The sequence below is a fragment of the Typopeltis vanoorti genome, chromosome 12, assembly GCF_054136105.1.
Source record: "Typopeltis vanoorti isolate ZY-2024b chromosome 12, IOZ_Tvanoo_1.0, whole genome shotgun sequence".
Taxonomy (NCBI): domain Eukaryota; kingdom Metazoa; phylum Arthropoda; class Arachnida; order Uropygi; family Thelyphonidae; genus Typopeltis; species Typopeltis vanoorti.
Window position 1 is genome coordinate 108,522,566 of NC_143560.1, and position 26,277 is coordinate 108,548,842.

Below are 26,277 nucleotides of genomic sequence, written 5' to 3' on the forward strand. Positions count from 1 at the left end.
ACATGGGGATTTGATTTAACGAAGAATAAAAAAGTACCAAAAGTCGCCAACAGGGTAAAATTTGGCGCTGTTTATCGAGTAAAATGCATTAATTTGCATTATCTAGCAGTGCAGGTAGGCAGGGGACACAAACCAATCAATCATCAACAAGTTGCAACTGCTATTGTGAAACAGGAGATGATGAATGTGCAGGGTACCAGCAGTGCACGAGCAATATCCCGGCAAACGGATATCACATACACAACGGTGTGGAAAATCCTACATCAGATGTTGAAGTTTTACCCCTATAAAATCAGTCATGTTCAAGAATTGCACCCTGGTGATGCAACCACACGAATCGACTTATCTTTGAGATTCTTAGCGTGCATGGAAGTGGATGATGCATGGCTGTGGCAGATTTTATGGAGTGACGAAGTGCACTTTTATTTGAATGGCGATATCAACACACGCAACTGTCGCATTTGGGCTACAACTAATCTGCACGTGTGTCTACAGATGCCTATCCACTCGCCCAAAATCACAGTGTGGTGCAGATTTACGGCATCTTTTATCATCGCCCCATACTTTTACGAGGAAAATCGCAAAAATGGACCAGTGACCTGTTCCGTGAATGCTAAAAGGTATGCCAATATGCTACAGAACTTTGTGGTTCCACAACTGCAGCAAAGAGGATGTCTCGATTCGACCATCTTCATGCAGGATGGTGCACCACCCCACATCAGACTTCAGGTACAGCGTGTTTTGTGACATTTCTCTGACAGAAGAATCATTAGTCGTGCATTTCCTATGCCATGGTCACCGAGATTGCCTGATCTCAATCCTTGTGACTTTTGGCAGCGGGGATTTCTTAAAAGCATTGTGTATCAAGGACATGTACCCGATATTCCAACTTTTAAAGATCGAATAATGTTACACGTAAGACAAATCAATTCCAATATGTTGCGAGCCACTGTGGAAAATGTCGTGCACCGTATGCAGTTCCTGGAACATCAGAATGGTGGTCATATTGAACCTCATTTGTAATTAACAATAAATGTCATGAAATTGATGTGCTGTCTCTCATTTGCCATTTAGTCATTCATTAGTCACACCTACTAAAATTAATTTGGCAGCGCCAATTTCACCTGTTGGTGACTTTTGGTACTTTTTTTTTTCATTAAATCGAATCTCCATGTTTCACTGTGTACGTCTACCGAATATTGGTGTGTTTTGTCCAATACATTACTCGCTAGAGGGCTCTGAACACTTGACGTTATTTTATAATCACCCTGTATATACAGGAGAGATAACACAAGCAGAAATAGCTAAAGCAATAAAAAAAACTTAGAAATGGCAAAGCTAAAAGGATAGACGATATACAGTGGAACTATTTACATATACTAGCAGACAGACATACATACATACATACATATACAAAGATATTACATTCCTTACTAAACAAAATACAGAAAAAGGAAAAATAGCCAGATAATTGAAATATAGAACTATTGGTGAAAATACCAAGGAAAGGTGACACAACAGAATGCAAAAACTGATGAGGGAATCTCTTTGGAGCACAGTTAGTAAAATCTTCACAAGATTAATATTAGAAAGAATGAAATATGAAATTGATAAATTGAGGAAAGAACACGCAGCTTTTAGACCTAATCAATCATGCATAGACCAAACAATACCTCTAAGAACTATCAGGTAATTAATTTAAGGAATTAACAACGCATATAAAGTATATTAATTAAAGATAACTTTAATGAATCACTTCTATATTTCGGCAATGTCACATTGCCATCTTCAGGAACATAAAGATATGGTATGTGCACTAAGGAACTAACAAAGCAAATGAGGAAGAAAGTAAGAAACTAATTTTGTTCCTAAAGTCCTAATGGTGCCCTCTTGCGGGCTCATTTGGTAGTTTTGGCAGTTGGGCTGAAGTTCTCATAATGAAAGTCTCCCAAATTTGGGGCAGTTTCATGCACCCAAATTTGTTGAGGTTAGGAACGTTTTTTAGAGCTGCTGAAGATTCTTTGAATAATCTTTCGTATTTAAACTTGCTGCGATGGATTATTTTTGTTTTCTTCCAACGAATTTTATGGTGGGTATCTAAGGCATGGTCTGCGAGCCCAGAGCGGCTGTACTGGTGAAACCGGATGTAGTCTTGGTGTTCTGAAATCCTGATATTTGTTGTTCTGCCTGTTTGGCCAAAGTAGGACAATTTGCAGCTGCAAGGGACCTGGTATACACCAGGTAGGTCTAGGGGAAGTGGTTGGTCTTTGGTAGAGCGGATAAGGGATGGCAACTTTTTATATGGTCTGTAACAGGAAGTAAGGTCATATTTTTTGAGGATATTGGTTATTTTTTCAGAGGTGCCCTGGATGTAGGGGATAGTGAAAGACTTGGTGTAGTCTTTATTGTGGAGGGGGTTGTGGTTTACAGGTTTTAGTATTTTTTGGATTTTTTGGGGGTTATAGCCATTGGCTAAGAAAGTGTTGAGGATGACTTTCCTCACATAACTGTTTGCATTTAGAATGACACTGACGAAGCAATCGGGTTCATTATAAGAAGATTCTACGTTCAGTATCCATGCTGCTAAGAAGTAATGACATGCTCCCAAAGTTTTGATAAAGACATATAATCATTTCTATTCAAATTTGGATAGTTTACTAAGGTTTTGGCACTTTCCTTACACAAATGTTTGTATTTAAAATGACACTGGCAAAGCAATAGCACTAATGATAAGAACATTCTATGTTCAGTATCCACACCATGCTGTGCTAAGCTGGACCTTTCAGGTTTATTATAAGCAATGTAAGATTGATGCTGCAGTATTTGATTTTCCACAGAAAAAAACAGATAAAGAAGATTAGTTACACTCACGTGGAATATGGTACATTTCCAGAAGGATTAATAGGAGGTCATCTGTTCTTAGAGGAAGGTAGCCAAGATGAGAGTTTATTATCCACCAATGTTCCACTGGATGCCACTCTTCAGTTGATATCAAACACCTTTCCTTCCGATATAGTTAAATTGACTTTGTAATTCATTCCAGCTATTTCAGTTACAAAAACAAATGCTACAAAATAAAAGGAACTCGAATGAGTGGCCCACTCTCTCTTGTATTAGCTAATTTCTACCTGGAACATTTTGAGGATATCTTATTTTCTTCAATACAACCCCAACCATCTTTCTGGGTGCATTACATCAACGACATATTTACAATCTGGCCTAATAGTGTGCTTAATTTTGTGGGTTTTTGAAGCTTTTATTTTTGCTTTATTGTGTATCATGGCAATGATTTGCAAAACAATGGCAGGCAATTTCAATGTGTGTGATTTTGTTTGCTGAAGCATATGCGAGATGTATGCACTTTGTAGAATGGCAGATATCTATGGAAGAACAAAACTAGAGAGTGAGTGTGTTGTATTTCATAAGCGAATGTCTGAAGTGTGAAGAGAGTAAGAAGAATAAGAGTGGCGAGTTGAAAAAAGAAATGCGTGATAATATGACTGGTAAAATTGGTGTTACAAGTGGAAATGTTACAAGAAGAATGACATGGTGGAAAATGAATGAAATGACCAGATTGTAATAGAAAAGGTAGTGGAGTTCTCTACAGAACAAAACGCAAGATTAAGTGGTTAGAGAAATGTCTGGCAGATGGTATGACATAGAAAAACAAAAAAAAAGGAGATGTAAGGGGAGAGAAAGCAGATTATGAAACAGTGAAAGAATGAGAATAAGGATCAAATTTTTTATGGCACATCATTGATAAAAGTGTTGGAAGAGAGAGTGATGAAATTATATTTTCCTGGTGCCAAGAATAAGGAGGTTAGTGATGCTGTAAGAATGCAGAAAGTGAAAGAGATGTTAAGTTTGACTGGTACAAATGATTTTAGTCAGTGACAAGCGTGGCATGAGAGAAGATATGAAAGAGTTGCTAGTACATGCAATAAGAAGAGTCAGAAACTAAAAGTTGTGAGACTGTTGCCAGAGTATGATAGAAGTGAGCTGAGATGGAGAGCAGTGATTGCAAATGAGTCAGTGCAGAGAATGAGCAGAAGAAATGGTGTGAAGCTTGATGGTGTAAACTAATGCTGGATGTATTTGAACTAAGGATGAGGAGTTTTTGGCCAAACGTTATAGGCATCAGTGAGACTTAGTTGATCAAAGATTATATAGTCATAGAATAGAATGCAAAGGATGTAGTATCTTCAGAGAGGACAGAAGGAACAAAATGAAGGGAGGGGTTTTGCCAATGATAGCATAAGAATTAAAACCAAAAAGGGTAGAAGTACATCAAGAGGACAGGGATGCAGAGGGCAGTTCATTACAGGTTATCTGGTGTAAGATAGAGGCTAACAAGACAAAATATGAAATTGGTTGCTGCTATAATCTTGGGGGGAGGGGTATAAGTGAGAATGTAGATATATACATTAACAAATTAGCATGATGAGTATATGTCAAGTAATTATTATTGGAGTGCATCTAGCCATAGCATCAGAAAACTTAACAATAACCAATCTAGCTACACTGCCTCTGCTTGTGGAAAGTGATCAGGTAGTCTTGACTTGGAAATTGAAAGATATGCAGAAATTTCTGTTAAGAAAAGATATATGTGGAATTGCAAATAAGGTGATTATGAAAAGCTGAGTCAGCTTTTGGCAATGCTATGGCATATGAATTAGAGGAGAGAGAAATGGTGGTGCATTGGAGGTGGTCAAGGGTATTTGAAGAAAGCAGTATTAAAGCATATATCCAGTCAGAAGGATAAATCAGGTAAGAGTTAGATGGATGAATGGCATCATTAAGCTTGAGTTGCAGACAAAGAAAAAGTTATGAAGGAAATATAACAAAAAAGGTGATCAGCATATCCACAAGAGAGCAGTACAAGGCATAGGCAAGAAGGTAATCTGTATAGTAAGGAAGGACAAAGAAAAAGTTATAAGAAAAAGATAGCTGATGTGGCTAAAAGAAATTCTAAGAAGTTCTTTTGCTATGTGACAAGTAAAAGTAGGAATGATATGGAGGGATAACTTTAAAAAGTGCTGATGGTGAGGAGATAACACAACCAAAACAAATATTTGAATTAACTGAGTGAGCATTTTGCATAGGTTGCATTGCAACATCATCTGGTGGTGATGTTGCAATGCCAGATGTAATACTGACTGATGGGAGAATACAGGTTGAAGAAATGGAAGTACTTAAAATATTGCAGAACCTCAATGTGAACACAGTCATGGGATTAAATGGCACATTGGCTTGCGTACTACAAGAATGTGCATGGGAATTATCAGCTCCTCTGACTAAGCTGTTTACTTTAAGCCTCATTACTGGGAAGGTGTTACTGGAGCGAACAGAAGGCAAAATAATCCCCCTGCATAAAGGATGCTCCATGGCAGAAGTAGCAAATTTTAGACTAGTCGGCATCTCAGGAGTGGTGGTTAAAGTGTTGGAGAAATTGGTTACAGAATTCAGGACTGGGTGAATAAGAATATGATACCCTATAAGGTACAACATAGTTCTGTGAAGGGGAGGTCTTGCCTTGGAAATTTGCTTACTTTTTAAAATAAAGTGACAATGGAGTTGGATAAAGGAAATAGCTATTCTGTAATATTGCTGGACTTTGCAAAAGCATTTGACAAGATTCCACATAGAACTCTGTTGAGTAAATTAGAGCAAATGGGGGATGGATGTGAATCTGGTGATTTGGTTTAGATTGACTGATGGACAGATATCAAAGAATGGTTCGTGGAGGAGTTGAATACAGAAGTCTGGTGACCAGTGGTGTGCCACACAGCTCAGTACTTGATTGTCCATTGTTTAATTTGTATATCAATGATATAGAAAATGAATTGATGTGATATAATCAGTCATTTGCTGATGATTTTGCATAGGTGCAAAATTATCAGCAAATGCAAAACTGCGAAGAGCGATGGTAAATGACGGTTATGTAGAGATCCATCAGGAAGAAATAAATAGACTAACAGCATGGCAAAGTTAAATGGCTGCCAGTTTAATGTGGTCAAGTATAAAGTAAGGGACTTTGGGATCCAGAGATCACAAGCTATGTACTATACTGTTGAAATTGCAGGAAGCCAGGGACTTGGAGGGTGAGTGTGGATAATGTAACCAAAACAGCACATCGCATTATGTGGTTGAAGCAGAGCTGTCTTAAGGCATGGGCACACTGGGCAGTTGCCCAGGGGCCCGATGCTGTCATATTGTTCATGAGAGATCTCTTGGCAGAGTGTATAAATTACTCGACCTCTCGTTGGTGTAAAATCTTGTATAGAAGGAATTTTGTTCAAGAATCCTTATATACCAATTTTACTGGAGAACGAAAATCCATTCAACATACTTGTAGTTAATTAGCATGTTTTCTTATGTTTATGTAATATGGAAATATTTTAGAGTGAACTGTTAAATCGTATAACCGCCAAATTATTGTATAACATCAAAGAATAAAGAAAGTTAAGACAAAATTAAATTGTAACAAAGGATTGTTAAAACAAAAAGATATATCCCAGACGGATTAAAATATGACCTAAGGCAATCACTATCGCGAAGGTCAAGTATGTACGGGATTTCGCACCTGAATGCAGCGACCAAAAGGGGTGATTGAAAGAATCTATTACTGTGGGCCAGACGACTATATACAAAGTAAGGTCTAATATATTGTATTTTTACTAGAGGCGGAAATTGTGACAGAGATTACTCTAAAGTTTTTATGTTAATATTGTTTGAGGACTGAAGGCATTTAGCTAATCACTGAATTAACTTGTTTAGTTGTGGAGACAGGATAGAATTAATGTAAGGTGAAAATTTAACATGCTTAATATTGTTTACTAGCTAAGCCTGTCTATTGTTTAACATGTGTAAGTTTGCTCTGTGAAAATTAGTACCTTAGACTCGTTATTTAAGAGAGAATTGTTAACTTAGGAGGATTACTTATAATTCCAAGCATACTTTGCTGTAGAAGTATAGAGCCTGAATTAACTTGTATGTTTAGTGTTAACTTTTAATGTACATTCAATTAGCATGAATAAATTATTTTGTTTGTCAAATAATTTGCCTGATTCCTGCATACTAATGAACTGCTCATAAAAATCGAATCTGTGTGACCTAGAGTGTTAAGTAGTCACGACTGAAAATTAGTAATTTTGCGTTGCTAGATTTAGTAATAAGTATAAGAGAGGCAAGTCCCGTGCCTTGCCGAGTGTTTTTCTTTGAAAGGATATTTAAACCCTATCTGTGAATTCTGGTGGTGCAGTTGATATAAACAAATAAATTTTCAGAATTCTAAATAGAAAAACACCAGTAGTTCAGACAAAGAGATTGGCTCCAGCCAGAGGCAATTTCTTAGTTCTAAAGTTTCATGCATGTGTAGAAGCATAATTGTGGCCTTGAGACAAGGGGGTAAAGTTAAATGAGAGGATTCAAGATAGGAGACTAAATCAAGCAACGTATTTAGAGCTCGGAGTTACGACTGTATAATAAGTAGAGTAAACCAAGTTAAGTAAAAGTAAGGTTAAGATAAGTAAAGAGAAATATTTGAATAAGTCTGAATAAAGACATATAAATATCAATATATAAAATATTTACACTGGAACACTGAGCTAAGAAAGAGAACTGGAGATGGCACACAATACGTCAATAACTAAATACTTTTCATATTACACTATAAATAAAAGTTTTTAAAAAAATATTTTTTTCCAGGTGGATAACCCTTTGAGCAGAAATGACGTGTACTTATATGAGTGGTGCACAGAAGAGGAAAAGAGTTGCAGAGGAGAAAGAGAAAATGAGCAAAGTTCCAAAGTTAACATCTTAGTTCCATTCAGGTGCAACATCAGTTACTAGTACTGCTCCTCCAAATACAGCATCGTCATCTACATCCACTCCTGCATCAAATCACCTAGTTCCAAACATACCATTCCCTGTTCCTGCTGCTGAGGACATTCCACAAGAGGAAATATACAAATCTGTAACAGCAAAGAAGTGCAATTCACGTCACAGATCCTGAGCTATGGGACATTAAGAATACTAATACAGTGGATTACTGGATTCGTAGTGGGCTGACATCATGTCAGAATCATGACTGCAACCTGTCAAATTCACAGCGAGTGTACAATGGGGCTGGAGGAGAGAGAACTAAGACAAGGCATTTATCAAAGAAACATGAACTGCGGAATGGCAAACTGTGTAAAACACGAATGTCTACTCTATTCACCATCCTAAGGTCGTTTGTACTGCTTTGCGTGTCGTTCATGAGAGCTCTTGGCAGAGTGTATAATTACTCGACCTCTCGCTGGTGTAAAATCTTGTATAGAAGGAATTTTGTTCAAGAATCCTTATATACCGATTTTACTGGAGAACGAAAATCCATTTGTCCAAGAAAGAATCTCCCTACATCAGGATTCAATGCTGGAAACACAGCAATCTTATTGTAGAACATGAAAATGGAGAAGAACATCGGAAGCAAATGCAACATATTTGATACAGCATACAGAAATCAGGTGTATAGATTCTTTATTAATCAAACATCATTGCTCAGAGCAGGAGTACTGGCATAAAGTGTTGACACGTGGTTTTTGTCATTCGCTTTCTTGCCTCCAGAGGTTTGGCATTTTGTGGAGAGAATCAAACTATTGAGTGGACAAAAAATGGAAACTTTTTAGGTATTCTAGAGCTGTCGAGTGAATTTGACCCTTTTTTGGAAGAGCATCTCAAACTGTATGGAAATGCTGGAAAGGGGAATTCACCATATCTGTAGGCAAACATTTGGGAGGAATTTATTCAATTAATGGGATAACATGTTCTTTGTGGAATTCTGGAAGAAATGAAAGAGTCAAAGTATTATTCAATAAGTGTAGATTCCACTCCAGATATCTCACACGTTGATCAACTGACAATTACCACATCTGGTACATTCGAGGATGTGAGCCTGTGAAACGTTTCATCAAGTTCATCCCCATCTTTTCTCATGGAGCAAAGAATCTACAGACACTGTTGTGAATTTTCTGAATGAGAACAAAATTCTGCTATCATTTTGCTGTGGTCAGTCGTATGACAATGCCTCAAATATGTCAGGATGCTATACTGAATTGCAAGCATGGATCTGTCAACTGAATGAGTTTGCCATCTATGTCCCCTAGTGCTGGACACAGCCTGAACTTGGGAGTAAAAGTGGCAGAGTGTTGTCTACAGATTGTAAAATTTTTTGACTTTGTTCTCTGACTGTATTCCTTTTTTTCAACTTCTACATATTGATGGAATGCTGTGGCATCATCATTAGGAAAAGATAATGTTGTGGTCAAGCATCTGTCTGACACGAGATGGTCATCACATTTTGATGTTGTTCATACTCTGCATGGAGGGTTTGAGAAAAATTAAACATGCACTGGATTCTGCATCAGCTGACACTGACCAGGAAGTGAATGCAAGGTGAGAGGCAAAAGGATTGAGCAAGAAAACGGAGAATGTGGAAACTGGTCCTGCAGTCAAAAGATGTGGACATACTTGTTGCCATGAATCTTCTTGAGTCTCTGAAGACATATCGTCAGGAAATTAGAGACAAATTTAGGGAATATGAACTGAAGGCCAGGAGTAGATGTCCAGATTCAGATTATAGCGATGCGAAGAAATGGGAACAAAACGAAGTGTACATCTTACTGGATATGATGAATCAGAAGAAGAGATACTTCTAACCAAAAGTGAAAGGTTCAAAATGGAAGCATTCCTCCCTGTTCTGGACCTGACAAAATATGCAGAAGCTTATTCATGGATTGTAAATCTGTTTTCCTTCTTCAGTCAAAGCTCATCAGAACCAATTGAAAACAATTGGTTCTGATGAGCTAAACAAAAAAGTGTGAACATCTGGAAAATGTGTATCACAAAGACATTGATTATGGAGAACTTCTAAACATATGCAAGCATCTCAAACACTACATGGTTCTTGATGAAAATTAGGAGACTCTCCCTGAATTGTATAGAAAAATAATTTCAGAGAACTAGAAATCTGTGTTTCCCAATGTTGAAATTGCATTCAGAGTATTCATGTGCATGATGGTGACCAACAGTAGAGGGGAAGATTCATTTTCAAGATTGAAACTTAAGAATCAACTTCGCAGCGCAATGGGACAGCAGAGTTTGAAATGGCCTGAAGACTATTGACTTTAAGCCAATTATAAATCAATTCTTTGCCAAGAAATTTTGCAACAGTTTGTGTTGATTAATCCTCACTTAACAGCATGTTTTTTTTATGTTTAAACATTGATTTTGTTAAAAGTACCAATAATATAGGCTTAATTTTATTGACCATTTACATTTTTATTCCCGTAGGTGGGTAGGGGCCCCCAATGCATTGCTTTGCCCATGGGCCTACAATACTGTTAAGATGGTACTGGGTTGAAGAACACTAACAATTATTCCCCTATATATGACTTTAATAATGCCACATCTGGACTAATGCATACAGATCTGGACATCTAGATTCTATGAAGGTGAAGCAGTGGTGAAGAGATTCCAGAGATCATGATGGAGGTTTAATGGAATATTTTCAGCACTGGAATTAAAACTAATTTTAATGCTTCCAATATTTCATTTCAGTTACTCAGACATCTTCAGGGATTACAAATAACTTTTATAACAACACACTCAAATACAATACAAGTGAAACACGTGGGTGACTCTAAAGTCCTATCTAGGTGCACCCTCTAAGTTTACAATAATAAATTTAGTTTAAACCTTTATCCAAGTTTAAGTAAACAAGGTTTGTGCCTGAAATATCTTCAGGACTGAGGCAGCTCGTGGTAAAGGTGGACCAAGCTCTCATCACTCCTTGTCTCAGCATCTCCCATAATGCAAAGCACATCTCCTTGCGGACATGTATAATGCTATGCATTAAGGGAAGGGCCGCTACCCAGACTGGTTTCGACCTTTATTGAGGTCTCGTCAGTGGGAGCCAGACCCAGAAGTGGTGATACTAAGGCAGAAGCAATGGAGAAGTCATATTTTATATACGAGTTGCCAAAAGGTGTACCACTTTATTATTAAATTACTCTGGATTTAGAGAAAGATGTTGGAAGTTTTTTTCAACTTGGTTAGACTATAATAAATTTAGTTTAATCCTTTATCCAAGTGTAAGCAAACAAAGTTTGCGCCTGAAATATCTTCAGGACTGAGGCAACTGGTGGTAAAGGTGGACCAAGCTCTCATCACTCCTTGTCTCAGCATCTCCCATAATGCACATCTCCTTGCAGCATTAAGGGAAGGGCCACTACTCAGACTGGTTTCGACCTTTATTGAGGTCTTGTCAGTGGGAGCCAGACCCAGAAGTGGTGATATTAAAAAACTTCCATCTTTCTCTAAATCCAGAAATTTTCTTTTTTGACTGAAAAAAAAAAAAATTCAATAATTTATTAAACAACCTGTACACATGCAAACACACACATTACACATTGCTTCTTTTAAAAAATTATTCTAATAATCTGTAATTATCATACTATTTAATCCAACAGTAGTAGTTATCTTCAGTGGACTAATCCCTTTATATCCTTTTGTAAATTTGGTTTTTGTCTGTTCCAAGTAGGTCTGTAATTGCAACAAATAAAAGCAGGTTAGTATAAAATAGCTAACCAGTGCAAAAATAGTGCATACTATTATAGGATGGAGAGTAGACTATTAAAGAAAACAACAGTGCTCAACTTTGATGAGCTTATGCATATAGAAAAAGAAATAAAATATTTTTAATTCAAGCATTTTGCTCTTACTGATATCATCTGGGAAAGTTCAAACAACATATACAGTAAATGAATGGAAATGTATCAAACAATGCTCCAGGTAAACATCTATATTCAAACGACATTAGGCTATAGTCCAAAACTGAGCTGTCATGGTTGTGATAAGTTTCCCTAACACAACACTTTCCACAACTATTATATATACAAATTTTGATATGGGACACTTTTTTTTTTTTAATTAATAGCAAGAGATTACATGCTACTGAATTACAACATAAGAGGTTAACTGCCAAATGAATGAAACCTAAATAGCTTAAAATTCTTCTAGTGAATTAATTTTCCTGCTAATTATGTTATAGTCAACTCTCAATATAGCAAACTTAGGACCATAGGAATATTTTGTTATAGTGAATAGTTTGCTACACTGAATTTACTTTATCAGATCATCCCAAAAGTAATGTCATTTTTAGCATTAAATTTTGAAAGGTCATAATAGTGATTTATCTTTTGTGGCAAAAGATAAATCACTTACTAATTTAATTAAGTATATATATTCTCTATTTGAATCAATAATGCTCTTCCAATGTTGTGAAAGCTTCATAATGCCATTTCTATAGTATTCAGGGAGTTTGGAGGCAAATAAGTCGCATAGGCTCAATTTCAGTGCCTCTAGTATCATATTGTTTTTCATTAATGAAATGTTGCAAACTTCGAAATAAGTGGTAATCTGAAGGTGCAAGATCAGGAGAATATGGAGGATGTGGAAGCTTTTCTCAGCCGAGTTCCTCAATCTTGGTACAGGTGATTCTTGTACTATGGTGGCATATGTTATCATGGCAAAAAACAACACCCTTTCAAATGACCAGAGAACACCTCTTTTCTTTCAGTTTTTCATTCAATCGATCAAGTTGTTCACAGTATACTTCAGCTGTGATTGTTTGGTTTTGTGGCAAGAGTTTAAAGTGTATAATACCGGTCATATCCCACCTAATGCTTAACAAAACCTTCTGAGGACAAAGGTCTTGTTTGGGCTGATGCTTAGCCTGTTCTCCTGCATGAACTCACTGCCTTCGGCACTTAACATTCTTGTAAAGTATCCACTTTTCATCATCAGTGACTACACGACTCAAACATGGAGAGTGAACCACTCGAGAATGAACAGCAGTGCCGATGTTGAGGTGCTATCTTCGACTGTTATTCTTCAGTTCATGAGAAACCCACTTGCCAAGCTTAGAAACTATTCTAAGTTCTTGCAAATGGTGACTGATAGATCACCATTTGCAAGATTGTGATTGATGAATTAAGATCTTCTGCTAAATCTTCAACAGTTGCATTGGCATTTCTTGCAACAGCAGCTTCCAGCATATCATTATTGAGAGAGAGAGACAGGGCACCCAGAGCAAGGGGAGTCTTTCAAGCTAAAGTCCCTTTGTCCAAATTTTTGGTAACATTGCTGGCACTTTCACACATTCAAAACATTATCACCATACACTTTTTGCACGTTTTTTACAGTGTTAGCAGCACTGTTGCCTTTTATTGAACTCATAAAGCATGATGTGCTATTCAGTGACTGCCATGCTGCCTCAGCTTAGAGGTACTTATAAAAAATTTTTAAAGAGGTACTTTAAAAATTCATGTTTAGACAAGTTGAGACATGTTTGAACAAGGTACAGTATAAAAAACAACATTACTTTTGGGATGACCTGATAGCATAGTATTGTATCTGTGAAGCTTTCATCTGCTAACTATTGGGTTGGCAAATAAGTTCGTTCAGTTTTTCAGAGGGGAATGAAACACATTTTATTTAATATATATAATATATACTAGTCAGTTATATATTGACCCTCTTTATCAATGACATCTTGCCATCTGTCCACCGACTTCATTATGGTGCGTTCATAAAACTCCTGAGGTTTACTGGCAAAAAACTGATCCAGGTGTCTTTTGACAGACTCCTCAATAGCGAAGGTTTTCCAGTTCAGAGAATTCTGCAACGATCAGAATAAGTGGTAATCGGAAGGTACCAGGTTCAGTGAATACAGAGGATGCGGCAAAACATCCCAGCCAAGACGTAACAATTTACTCCGGGTTGTTAACGATGTGTGGGGTCTGGCGTTGTCATGGTGAATGACAACTCCTTTCCGATTTGCCAATTCAGGACGTTTTGTGCTAATTGCACAGGCCAGTCGCGTTAACTGTGAGCAATAGACAGTTGAATCAATTGTTCTGCCTGACGGCAACACCTCGTAGTGGACAACACCTTTATAATCCCACCACACAGAGAGCATGATCTTCTTTGGGTGCAATCCCACATTTGAGGTTGTTTGCAGTGGTTTGCTCTTGTGCCCCATGATCTTTTACGTACCACGTTATCGTACAGGACTCATTTTTCATCTCCCGTAATCATCCGCTTCAAAAATGGGTCGTTTTCTTGGTGACGTTGCAGCGAATCACAGATAGATATGCGAGCAGTCATATTGGCCTCAGTCAATTCATGCGGCACCCAAACACTGAGTTTTGAAACATATCCCAGCTTGTGCAAATGGTTTTCAACATTTGTAAGGGATATGTTCAGTACTGCAGCAATCTCCCACACTGTTTGCAATGGATTTTTGTCGACAATATCCTTCACAACACTCAAATCAACCTCGGTCAGGCGACCGATGCAAAGCGAATCACTGAAATCGAAATCTCCAGAACGGAATTTGGCAAACCACTTTTGGCACATGCATTCTGTTAAGGCACCATTCCCATATACGCGGCATATTTATTTATGGGCCTCCGTAGCTCGTTTGCCTTTTTTGAAATAAAAAAGCAAAATATGCTGGTAATGTACATTATTTCCTTCCATTTCTAAAAATATGTTACACACATGCAACTGAAGTAGGCCGAACGAAAATTCACTGAAAGGTTATGTGAAATGTTGCCTTTCAACTGCGCAATAGTGTTGCGTGGTAGTGCAACAATAGCGACAGGCGAAGTGGTGTAAACTTGTACTAATGCATAAACCGAACGAACTTATTCGCCAACCCAATATATAGCATTATAGCAAGCAAATTTATTACAGTGGTCAATTGTTTTAACAGAACATGTGTACTACACATATTTATAGATACTTATATAGCTTATACATGTAGTAAAATATAGAATTGTATTCAACAATCGATATATTTCATCCAAAGTAACATGAAGATCATCAAGGAGAAAGACCAGTAACTACGTTCAAAACATGAATCATAAGAACGAGTCATGTATCATGTGCTTTTCATCGAAAGTAACATGGACATCATCAAGGAGAAAGACCAATAAGTACATTCAAAACATGAATCATAAGATAAGTCATGTATCATGCTTACTAGCTCATGTCTTGGTCAGAGCTAAGTTGACAGGATTATACTGTTAGAGTTAAAAAGCATAATTATAAAAGTTAAAAAAGGGAAAAAAGTGAACAGATATCACTTCCCAAAATTTGAAGATTGAACCTTAACCACTCTAATTATATACCAAAAAATTTTGTATCATTTCAAATGTTTCAAAGAAAAGAGATATGGCAAATATACTTCATAGAATTTTCAATGGAGTGAAATAACAATCTCAAAATTCCATAAATACTAAAGGGATGTCACATTTCAGCAATTTGCTCACATTTTATAATAATGTACAGATGAGTTGGATACGCTATGATACTGCTAAACTTTGCTAAGGCATTTGATAGGAAACCACATGAAAAAGTGTTCCATAAACTGGAGAATATGGGATTGGAATATAAACTATTAACTTGGAATGGTGGGCAAATGATAATGGCTATCAATTCAATGTTAGTAAGTGTAAAGTTATACACTTTGGCATGATGAAATTCCAATGGCATATTATATTGATGAGTTATGTTACAAAATACTGAAGAGGCTAGGGATCTTGGCATTATGGTGGATAGGAAACTGAAGGTTCAAAGGTCACATTGAAAAAATTGCAAATACAGAGGATAACTGCAATGTTGAAACAAACATTAACACATATCCCTGGGTGTAGATGGACTCCTAGCAGAGTTAATTAAGGCCACAGGGGGTAGAGGGATAAGAAAGGAAGAAATTTTGCCTCTTTACAAGGCCTTGATATGACTGCACCTGAACTAGTGCCTGCAGATTTGGTCTCCTAGGTTCAGAGGGGGATAAAGAAGCTGTGGAAAGGGTGCAAAGAAGAGTAACAAAGAGGTTATTGGGATTATGGAATGTAGACTACAAGGAAAAACTGAGAGTATGTGGACTATGCACACACTGATAAACAGGAGAAAGAGAGGTGATGTGATAGAGGTCTATGAACTTCGGAATGGATGTTAGAGGTTATCAACTGACAAAATTTGTTTTGTTATATGGAAGTTTTGGGAGAAGACGAGGGGGAAATCCATAGAAGTTCAGTTTGTGTGCAGTTAAGAAAAGGGTGAGAGCTAGATTTTTTCTCTACTCACTCACTCACTACTCAGAGTAGTGAGTGAGTGAGTAGAACAATTTGCTGTGAAAGTAGCAAGTGTATCCAGTGTGAATAAGTGAATGAGTTTAAGAGACTGTGTAATTTCGCATGGGTAATCCGTGTCCTCCCTCGAGTCCTAGACTCCGTTGAGGTCTCTGATGATGATAATGATGATGATAATAAAAGACAATCAAATTTGAACCTGCTGGAATGAAGAATCTTTGTATGGTTCCAAAGAACTCTGTGCCTAGTGTCAATAGCATGAGAATGTTGGAAGTTTATAGGTAAATATGACCTCTCCATTGCTTCTGCCTTAGTGTCACCAACTCTGGGTCTGCCTCCCACTGACGAGACCTCAATAAAGGTCGAAACTGGTTGGGTAGTGGCCCTTCCCTCAATGTATAGCATTATACATGTCTGCAAGGAGATGTGCTTTGCATGGTGGGAGATACTGAGACAAGGAGTAATGAGAGCTTGGTCCACCTTTGCTAAGAGTTGCACCACCTTGCTTCAGTCCTGAAGATATTTTCTGCTATTTTACAATAGCAGAGTACAAAATCATTTTGTACTCTGCTATTTAAATCCCCAACAAGGACCAACTTTTCCTTTTTCATTGTGTCAGTTGCTTTCTCTAAAAGCCTCAAAAAATTCCTCCACTTCTACCTTAGTAGAACCTTCTGTGGGACCATAGGCACAAATAAGTCTCATTGTCCAGTTACCCATTCTCATATTTGCCCACATCACTCTACTTGAGACTGGCTGCCATTCACGAAGATTAACCTCATATTTTGTGTTGAATACTATGGCTACTCCTTCTTTTCCTTGATTGTCATTGCCTGAATATAACATTTTGTATTTATTGCTCAGAAAGATCTCACCAGTTTCTGTCTTTTTTGTTTCAGTCATCCATATTATGTTGATCTGGTACTTATCCAATTCCTCAGCTAGCTCCATTTCTTTACCATTAAGGCTTCTTATGTTGATAGTACTAATCTTGAACTCTGGTGATGTTGAGTTGGAGTAAGTTTTAGGATTTCTTCCAATAGCTGACTTTTCGCTGTTTTCCCTGGTGAAAACAACGGGGGCTTTGTTTTCGCCAGGGAACCCCAGCCAGCATGAAATTCTGTCATGTTGTACATTTGAAATTTTGGTTTAAGCCAATAAGAATACAATTTGGTTTGGCTAAATCCCAAATTGCCAGCCCATCCTCGTCCATTCAGTATCCAGGTAGATACCTAACAGGGTGCACCATGAGAAGGTGAGGATTGGACATTAGGTCAGAAGCCCTGGTCGGTTCTCCGCATTCCTTTGAAGGCTATGTGGAGGTCGCTTCTCAGTTATATAGCTTTGACCCTTAAGCACCCCATTCAAGTAGATATTAAAAAATATATATATAATCACACTCAAAATTATCTTGGTCTCTCTACCACATGAACTGAAGTTCAAGGACATCATGAAAATATCTTATCTAAAAGATACCAGTGAAAGATTGACTAGCAAATATTTAAGTAAACAAAACCAAAGCAATACAAACCAATGGAAAAGCATTTAAAAGCATCCAAAGCAAAGAGGATCTACATTCGCTTCCTAGCGATAGCTATACAAGATCAAAATGCAGTGCTTTCTACATTAATGAAAGTGAAGAACACTGGTCTCCTAAAAAGAACAGAGGCTATAAAAAGAATTATCATTCTTCAAGATTGGGCCTTTCATGTGATACAATAATGGAGGAATGCTTCATTATGCTATATAGATCAAATTTTCAACCTGAAAGGATAGATATTAAAGATAGTATTGTTTCCATTTTATATATACTGTACTATTCATAAATCATATATACTCTTCTTACTGTTTTTCCAGCATTGTCCAACCCCAATATTAAAATAAAATATTCATCCTTTTGAAATATATACTTCCAAAGCCCATATAGCAAAGTATACATGATAGATCACTACAGCTGCTGTCAATAACTGAAAAGAAACAATCAAAATGATTGATTCATTAAATATGCAAAAAAAAAATTGTTATAATGGTACATAATTTTCAAGTATATTTCAAGCAATATACATATTTCACACAATTAATTCATTACAGCTATGTGAAAAACGAGGAAACAAAAATGATAAACTGGAATATTTTTCCATGGCATACTGTAATTAACTTTAATTTACAGTTATTACCAGTCCTTTTTTCTAGAAAAAAAGGTGCCGGAACTCAGATCTTGTTAAGCTTTTTATTAAAGAAAATGATATTCAAATCTTAATTTAAATGAAATATAAAGCAGCTTTTGCTGTCACGGAGTTGCATAAATGAATTAAATATAATTTATCTTCAGTATTTTTTATTTTAGACATGATCAAATATAAAATTAAACAAACAAATTAAAATATACAACCCAAGACCAAATATAAAAGTAAATTTGTAAACACATTATATAATTTAAGAGAAGTTAATAGTGTTTTCCAAAGTTTTGTCCAATTCTTGTTCAAACAAATTGTCTCGACTCCTTTCTTTGCTCTTAATATCTAAGGCCGAATGTCGTCCTCTAAGTAACCACAAATCAACATACTTTGAAGTATCGAAAAGTCTTAAAGGTCGTCAACGAGTTTGATGAATAAAAGTGCCAAAACTATTTTAGTCTTCAACGAAGCTCTTGTTGGGGTGATAATTAAATTCATCTGCGAAAATCCCCGTTCACATTCACTTGATGAAATGGGAATGGTATTCAGAGCATGTACCAAACGCAACAGTTTTTCTGGGTATGTCTTATTGAGAATGTATTCACGGAATCCACGAATAATATCTCTTTCATTTAGTTGCAGTCTGATTGACAAATTTCTAATTTCTGCCTCTCCGAATGTTAGCTGACCATCAATATCTTCAGGCCATTGTTTTTGGTCAAGCACGTGATCCCGAAGTGCTAGCTAAACATCTTTGCTATCAAACAACCTTTTTTCAATTTGGGTCAATAGGAGGATTATTTTTTGGAGTTTTTTTGTGAAGTAAAACTTCGCAAAAGCGCAGATCGCATACAGCAGCTGCAGCACATCTATAATAGGGTCCAAAATTCTGTCTTCTTTCTTCAAAAACTTGTACAAGTGCATTTATTTTTTAATTTGCCTTGTAAAGGTTCATGTCACTGTCTTGCAGGTCCAAACTTAATTCAAACAATTCTTGGAGAGAGTCACACATCAATCCTAGATCAAATAAAAAGTCTGTAGATGTTATTTTTCTTCTTAAGCCTTCTTGAGTCATTTATCATTTTTATCTCTCCTAGGATCATGCATCGCATCTTCAAAATGATGCACTAGATTCAAAATTATTCCACACAGCCAAAACTGAACGGAAACTAGATGACACCCATTGAGTACTTAAAATTCTTCTAATTTTCAACCTCTAATGATTCTGCAAATAAATGCAACTCTACTGTTTTTTGGCGAAGCATGGTATATGACAAAAAGTTTATCAATAAATGATTTGAATCTATTGATTCCTGAAATTTCCTTTACAGCATCACTTACTGATAATTCTAGTCTGTGATTAGCACAATGCCAAACTATAATAGAAGGAAATTTTTCTGACAGCAATTTTTTCACTCCACTTTTACATCTAACATTACAGCAGCGCCATCGCATGCTAGAGAAACTAAATATTTTTTTAAATAATCTTCTGTCATCACATAATAGTTAAGACATTGGAGTAAGGAATCAAATACACTTTTTGCCATTACATTTTCAAGTTCAATCAAGTCCAAAAATAAATTTATCGGTGAATTAATTCCAACACCTTCGATACAGCATCGAATATACACTATGAGAGTGGTTTTATTGCTTATTGTTGTTGATTGATCAATTATCAATGAAATTATATTTTGGATTGAACGATTTCTTTAAACACATTTTTTCTCATTTCTTCACTTACATGATTCACAATATTTATACATGCATTTGTTGAATGAATGAATTTCTTACAGATCAATTTCACTTTCAAAATTATGGAATGATTGGTTTTCCTTTGCTACTTTATATGTAGTTCGAAAAATTTTTGCGGTTATTTCTTTTTCACGAGATAATGATTTTTAAAACACCTTTTCAAGGGTCTTTTTTTCAGAAACAATTTTTAATGCTGCTTTGTGTGCAGCAGATTCTCTGTGATCGAACATTTTTTTTCGAAGTGAGTTCATCTGTAGCTTCCTATCTTTGCCAGAACATGTAATCTCATTGTTGGCCCAGTCTTTGGAAATTTTCATTCCCATCTTTGTTTCAATTCCAAGAGTTCTAACTTTTCTGCAAGGCGTACAGCCAAGTTTCTTTTTGCAAATATTTTTCGAGCAAAAATCATTTTTTTTATCTAATGTCCAGCAATTCGGCCACTCATTTTCAGTTTGGCCTTGCTCCTCAAGATTAGCTTGAGATGATTCGAAAACATCAACTGGCACCATTATTTCCATATTGTTAAATCTTGAATGAAAGAGAATTTATAATGTAGTAGGCTTTCATTCAGATTTAACAAGTATCTAAATTCTCGATGTAATACTTGTATATTAATAAAAAGAAATTGAATGTAAATGAAATGATAATAACATTCTTGATTTGACATTTGCTGAAAATTGTATTCTCAAATGTTTTATGTGAAAAAAAAAAAAGGGGGGGGGAAGCAATTTAGGAAATTGCTTTTCCTAAATAACTTTATAACTTAACCGTTCCGGTGCATTACGCCAGAAAAAAAAAAGCACTGGTTATTACTATGTTTCTGTAGCTCATATAATCCAGTTATGTTCCTCAGATGTAGTTCAAAATTGAAGACTACACAGTAAAGGTCAACCTCAAGAAAATTAATAAATGGCAGCAATTTTTACATTTACATAATAATTATTGCAGATTATTAAAAGTTATATAATTCAGCATAAAAATTCATATCAGTTAATTCATTTATCTTTCTGAACTTTTTTTTTTAAAGTACTTCTCTAAATGCTCATGCGAAAGAGAACTGGATATATCAGGTACCAAAATATTCAGATGCCAATAAGCTAAAATAACTTAAACTCAGAAACTGTGTTACATGGAAACATTCTTATCATGTCTAATAGTTATAGAATTCTCTTTCACAGGTAAACAGAAAGCTAAATTTGACAAATTATATCCGAACAAGATTTAATTTTAATGTTAATATACATAAACAATAATGCAAATTACTGCATTATGTTTGCACACTAACATCCATGTACACTGTCACTTCCATAAATATATACCCTCTAAGGGTATAAAATAAATAAATCAGCTAATGCCTTTTATTCCCTTATAGGGAGTAGGTGAGGCCTTAATAACCTATCTAATACCCTACTGAGTGGAGTGTAGTGATGCTACTGGCGGAGATTGAACTTGCAGTTCAATCGCCACTGGTAGCCAATCAGAGATAGCTGACCCATGTCTATCACTAATTATAAACAGCCATTGATGAAGAGGCTGACAACCAAGTGCTGCCATCTCTTGGTACCTAACCCTAACAGAATATGTTACTGTCTGAAATAATGTGGGTACTACGGTCGATTTTCTCGAGTTTACGGGACGAAAAACCCGAGTTTCTGGGAGAAAAAACCCGCTTGCCCATGCCAGTGATTGACTAACTGGGGAACCGGTCAAAAATAGGCTTAGAAAAAGTTCCACCAGTTGGCAACTAGACTTGAACCTAAGTCTAATTTCAAGCGACCATGGGCAGAGGACGCAAGAACCACTTTCGCTGAGCTACACAGGCCTTTTCCCTCTAAGGGTATTAAGAGGAAATCTATATCCTCTTAATTGTGATTACACTTTTATTTTTCTATTAATAATCTTCTTCCAAATTGATTTATTCCTTGATGAAACCTTTTTATTTTTTTTTATATTAACTCCACATATGAGAAGTTGTCCACATAGCACAACAGTATCAAGTGGGCAAGTTAGTTAAGTAAGGGGGGGGGGGGGGGAAAGGAGGAATGTGTCGATATATTTTGTGAATCAACAGCGTAACATTACAGTCCTTCAGGAGAAACAGTTCAAAAGAGAGACTGTCCCAAAGAACAAAAGTGGATGGAAATGAAACACACAGAAGAGAAGTTTAGCAGGCTTGGAGCTAAAGAGTGAATAAACAGCATCCAGAACTGTGCATATTTTTTTTTACAGACTTAAAGGAAAGTAGAAGAATAACAGTAGACATTTTGGCAGAAAAGCATCCATGAAAATACTAGAAAAGGCATGAGGAAGGAGGACGAAATGTCTAACAGAAAGTAACCAGAGTGAATCTGCAAGACAAGGGTCATCATAGCACAAGCCTTTATTAAGATTTCTGATGCACCACCCCAATATGAGTACAATATTCTTAGGTTTGACAGATTTGGGATTTATATTATGTTAGGAGTTGTACAAGTAATATCAAGTAATACCACATGAAAGAAGACCTAAGAGTGTTGGAGACTAAGGCTATAAGTGTGATGTGTTTGTGCCAATCTCAGCCCAAGATGATAAATATGATCTTGACTAGAGATCTGATTATTATTAGAGGTAAGGAGAAGTAAGGTAAAATCTTTCTTATAAGAAATGATGAAAAGATGGATGGTTTGCATCTGAATGGATTTGATGTGCGGAGACTGGAAAAAGTGTTGCTGAATGAAGTGGAAGTAGATGTGCAGAATCTGGGAAACTAGAGTTATTCGGGGGGGGGGGGGGGATTGCAGACTTGAGAGAGGCAGTTGAGTTTACAAATGTGTATAATACGCCTGAGCAAGTAAGGACAACAAATCAGAATGGGATAGTTAGTATAAGGCATCAGGATAGGGGTGGGACTAACGGGCTTATGAATTTCATTCATGTATACTAATGGCAGGAGTATTAGGAACAAGGAAGAATTTTTGGCCTTGGTTGGCTCTTCCAGGCCACAGGTTATTGGCATTAGTGAAACATGGCTGACAGAAGACAATATAGCTAGTGGGATAGAATGTGAGGGGTATAGTGTGTTGAGGAGGGACAAAGAGAATAAAATGGGGGGGGGGGAGAGTGTTATTGATGATAGCTGATGAACTGCAGCCAAGGAGAATAGAAGAAAAACTGCAGGAGAGAGAAAAGAGCACATTTGAGGCTATTTGGTGTGAGATTGTGACTAGCAGAACAAAATATATAGTTGGGTGATGCTATAGACCAGGTGATGGAATAGATGGTGGAGATAGTATGCATAAGCAATAATAAATTTAGTTTAAACCTTTATCCAAGTGTGAGCAAACAGAATTTGCACTTGAAAGTATCTTCAGGACTGGGGTAAGGTGGTACAACACCGGGAAACTCATTGCAAAGGTGGAGCAAGCTCACAACACTCCTATCTCAGTATCTCCCATAATGCAAAACACATCTCCTTGCGGATATGTATAATGTTATGCATTAAGGGGAGGGCCACTACCCAGACTAGTTTCGACCTTTATGGAGGTCTCTTCAGTGGGCGGTCTAACCAAGTGAAAAATAAACTTTCAATATGCATAAGCAAATAGAAGCAATGAGTGGAAGGAGTGTAATTATTATCGGGGATTTCAACTATGGTAACACTGATTGGAAGGAAGAGAGGACACATGGGAGGAAGGAATTGAATTTTATGCAGTTATTAAATGATAACTACCTGAGAAAGCATTTGATGGAATATACTAGGGGTTCAAGAGTGCTTGACCTAGTAATTGCATCCCAGAATTTGGCTGTAATGAATATGACCACATTACCACCGATTGGTGAGACTGATCCCAGGTCTTGACCTGGGAGGTTGCTAAATGTGTGGAATTTTCAATTAAGACAGGGTACATGTGGAATTACTGGGCTGGTAAGTATGACAAGCTTAGGAGATTGCTTGGTTCAGTGCCATGGCATGTAAAACTGGATGTTGATAGTGCATAGGAGGTGGTTAAGGAGTATTTGCAGGAGGCAATGGCTGACTAGAGTCTGAATAGTAAATCAAGTAGGGGTTAAATGGATGAATAACACCATTAAGCTTGAGTTGTAAAAAAAGAAACAAGTGTGGAGGGAATTTAAGGAGAAAAGTGACCTGCAGGCACAAGAACGGTATAAAGTGCAGGCCAGAAGGGTAACGAGTGTGGTAAGAAAAGCAAAAGCGGATTATGAAAGGAAATTAGCCATGCAGGCTAAAGAGAATCCCAACCAGTTTTTTCCATATATTGCAAGTAAAAAAAAAAATGTATATGGCAGAATGATTTTAAAGAATGCAGATGGTGGGGAGGTAAACAAATCAGTTGATATAGTGGAATTACTGAGTGAGCACTTTGCAAGAGTATATCATCCAGGTGGTGATATTGCAGGAATGAAGGAACCAACAGCTTATACGGGAATTGTGGTGAATGAAGTGGAGGTGAATAGTCTATTACAAAACCTCAGTGCGAATACATCTGTGGGATCGGATGGTATACCAGCTCGTGCTGTACATCAAGCGACTAAAGAATTGTCAGTGCCCTTGACCATTTTGTTTAATTCGAGTCTCAGGTCTGGGTTAGTCCCGAGGGGATGGAAAGAGGGGAAAATAGTTCCACTGCATAAAGGAGGTTCCAAGACTGCTGTTGTAAATTACCGATGATCAGCATATCAGGAATTGTTGTCAAGGTCTTAGAGAAAATAGTCAAGAGGAGAATACAGGAATGGACAGATGAAAATGGGATACTGTATGGGGGACAGCATGGTTTTGTGAAGGGTAGATCATGCCTCCGTAACTTGCTCACGTTTTATAACACAGTGACGGCTGAACTGGATAAGGGTATATAGTGATTCTGTTGGACCTTGTTAGCCCATGAGATCTTGAACTCGTTGATGGAACTGATTCTCATTGCCAGTCACATCATCGGTAGCCTGTCTTTATATGTATGATGGTATATCCATGCTTCTCTATTACTGAACCAGAATGGCATATCCATTCTGGTTCAGTAATGGAGAAACTTGCCATCTTATGGGCTGTACTAGAATAACCCATACTGAAGAAGACAAATGTTTTGTTCTTTATGGAAAATCCAGTAGGAAAAATTCCATTATCTGACATAGTGTCAAATTAAAGATGCCAAGAAATTATAGTCTTGGTTTTTGTTAAGGCCTTTGACAGGATACCACATGGAATTCTAATCAGTAAACTGCAGAATATGGGGATGGATATAGGGTTGGTGAGATAGATAGGAGGGTGGTTGATGGAGAGATTATCTAAGAGTAGTTTATTCAGGAGTAGAATCCAAAAGACGGCCTGTGACTAGTGGTGTGCTGCAGGGTTCTGTTCTTAGACCACTACTGTTTAATTTGTTCATTAACGATATAGGAAAGGATCTGAGAGGAAGTGTTCATTTGTTTGCTGATGATGCAAAGTTGGGTAGAGCAATAGTGAATGCACAGGATGTCAAAATTTTGTAGGATGATTTGGATAATTTGGAGAACTGGGCTAAGGAGAATGGATGTCAATTTAATGTGGCAAAATGTAAAGTTATGCATTTTGGGGTAAAAAGATTAGCAACAGTACACCACATTGGTGGAACTGTACTCCAGGAGATTGACGAGGCCAGGGATTTGGGAGTGTCAGTGGATACGGAGTTGAAGTTTAGGGGGCACATTGCAAAAGTGGCTAAATCAGCTCATCAAATCACTTGGTTACTGAAGAATACTTTGACGAGAACAGACAAGCAAGTTATTGTTCCTCTGTATTGTAGACTATTTTGCCCAAATTTGGGCACCAGGGTATCTTCTTGATGGGGAAGAGGTGGAGAGGATCCAGAGACGAGTGACCAAGATGATAGCAGGTCTATGGAATGAACCTTATGAGAACAGGTTGAAGATTTGTGGGTTGCACAAATTGGTTGATAGGCAGAAGAGGGGTGTATGATTGAGACATTCAAATTACTGAAGGGTTTCTATAAGATTAATTCAGAAGATATTTTTGAGAACAGGACTGGTGGTGGGAGGACTAGGGGCCATCCATGGAAACTGGACAAAAGTGTGGTTAGCAAGGGTGTTAGAGCTAGGTTTTTTACTTGGAGGGTGAAGGAGTGGAATAAGCTGCCAGAGTCTGTTGTGGGTGC

At 37.0% G+C, this 26,277-nt stretch overlaps 1 protein-coding gene across 3 annotated transcripts in view; it reads right to left on the bottom strand.

Moving 5' to 3' along the window:
• Positions 1 to 26,277, bottom strand: part of Arfrp1 (ADP-ribosylation factor related protein 1) — a 149,896-nt gene that overhangs the window by 111,287 nt on the left and 12,332 nt on the right. For all 3 annotated transcript variants that reach the window (XM_090401512.1, XM_090401513.1, XM_090401511.1), the window contains exons 2-3: positions 18,049 to 18,169; positions 11,496 to 11,583 (exon numbers count right to left, since the gene is read on the bottom strand). In XM_090401512.1, coding sequence (XP_090257638.1) covers positions 11,496 to 11,583; positions 18,049 to 18,141 — 181 coding nt within the window. In that variant the 5' untranslated portion in view covers positions 18,142 to 18,169. The remainder of the gene's footprint in view (positions 1 to 11,495; positions 11,584 to 18,048; positions 18,170 to 26,277) is intronic.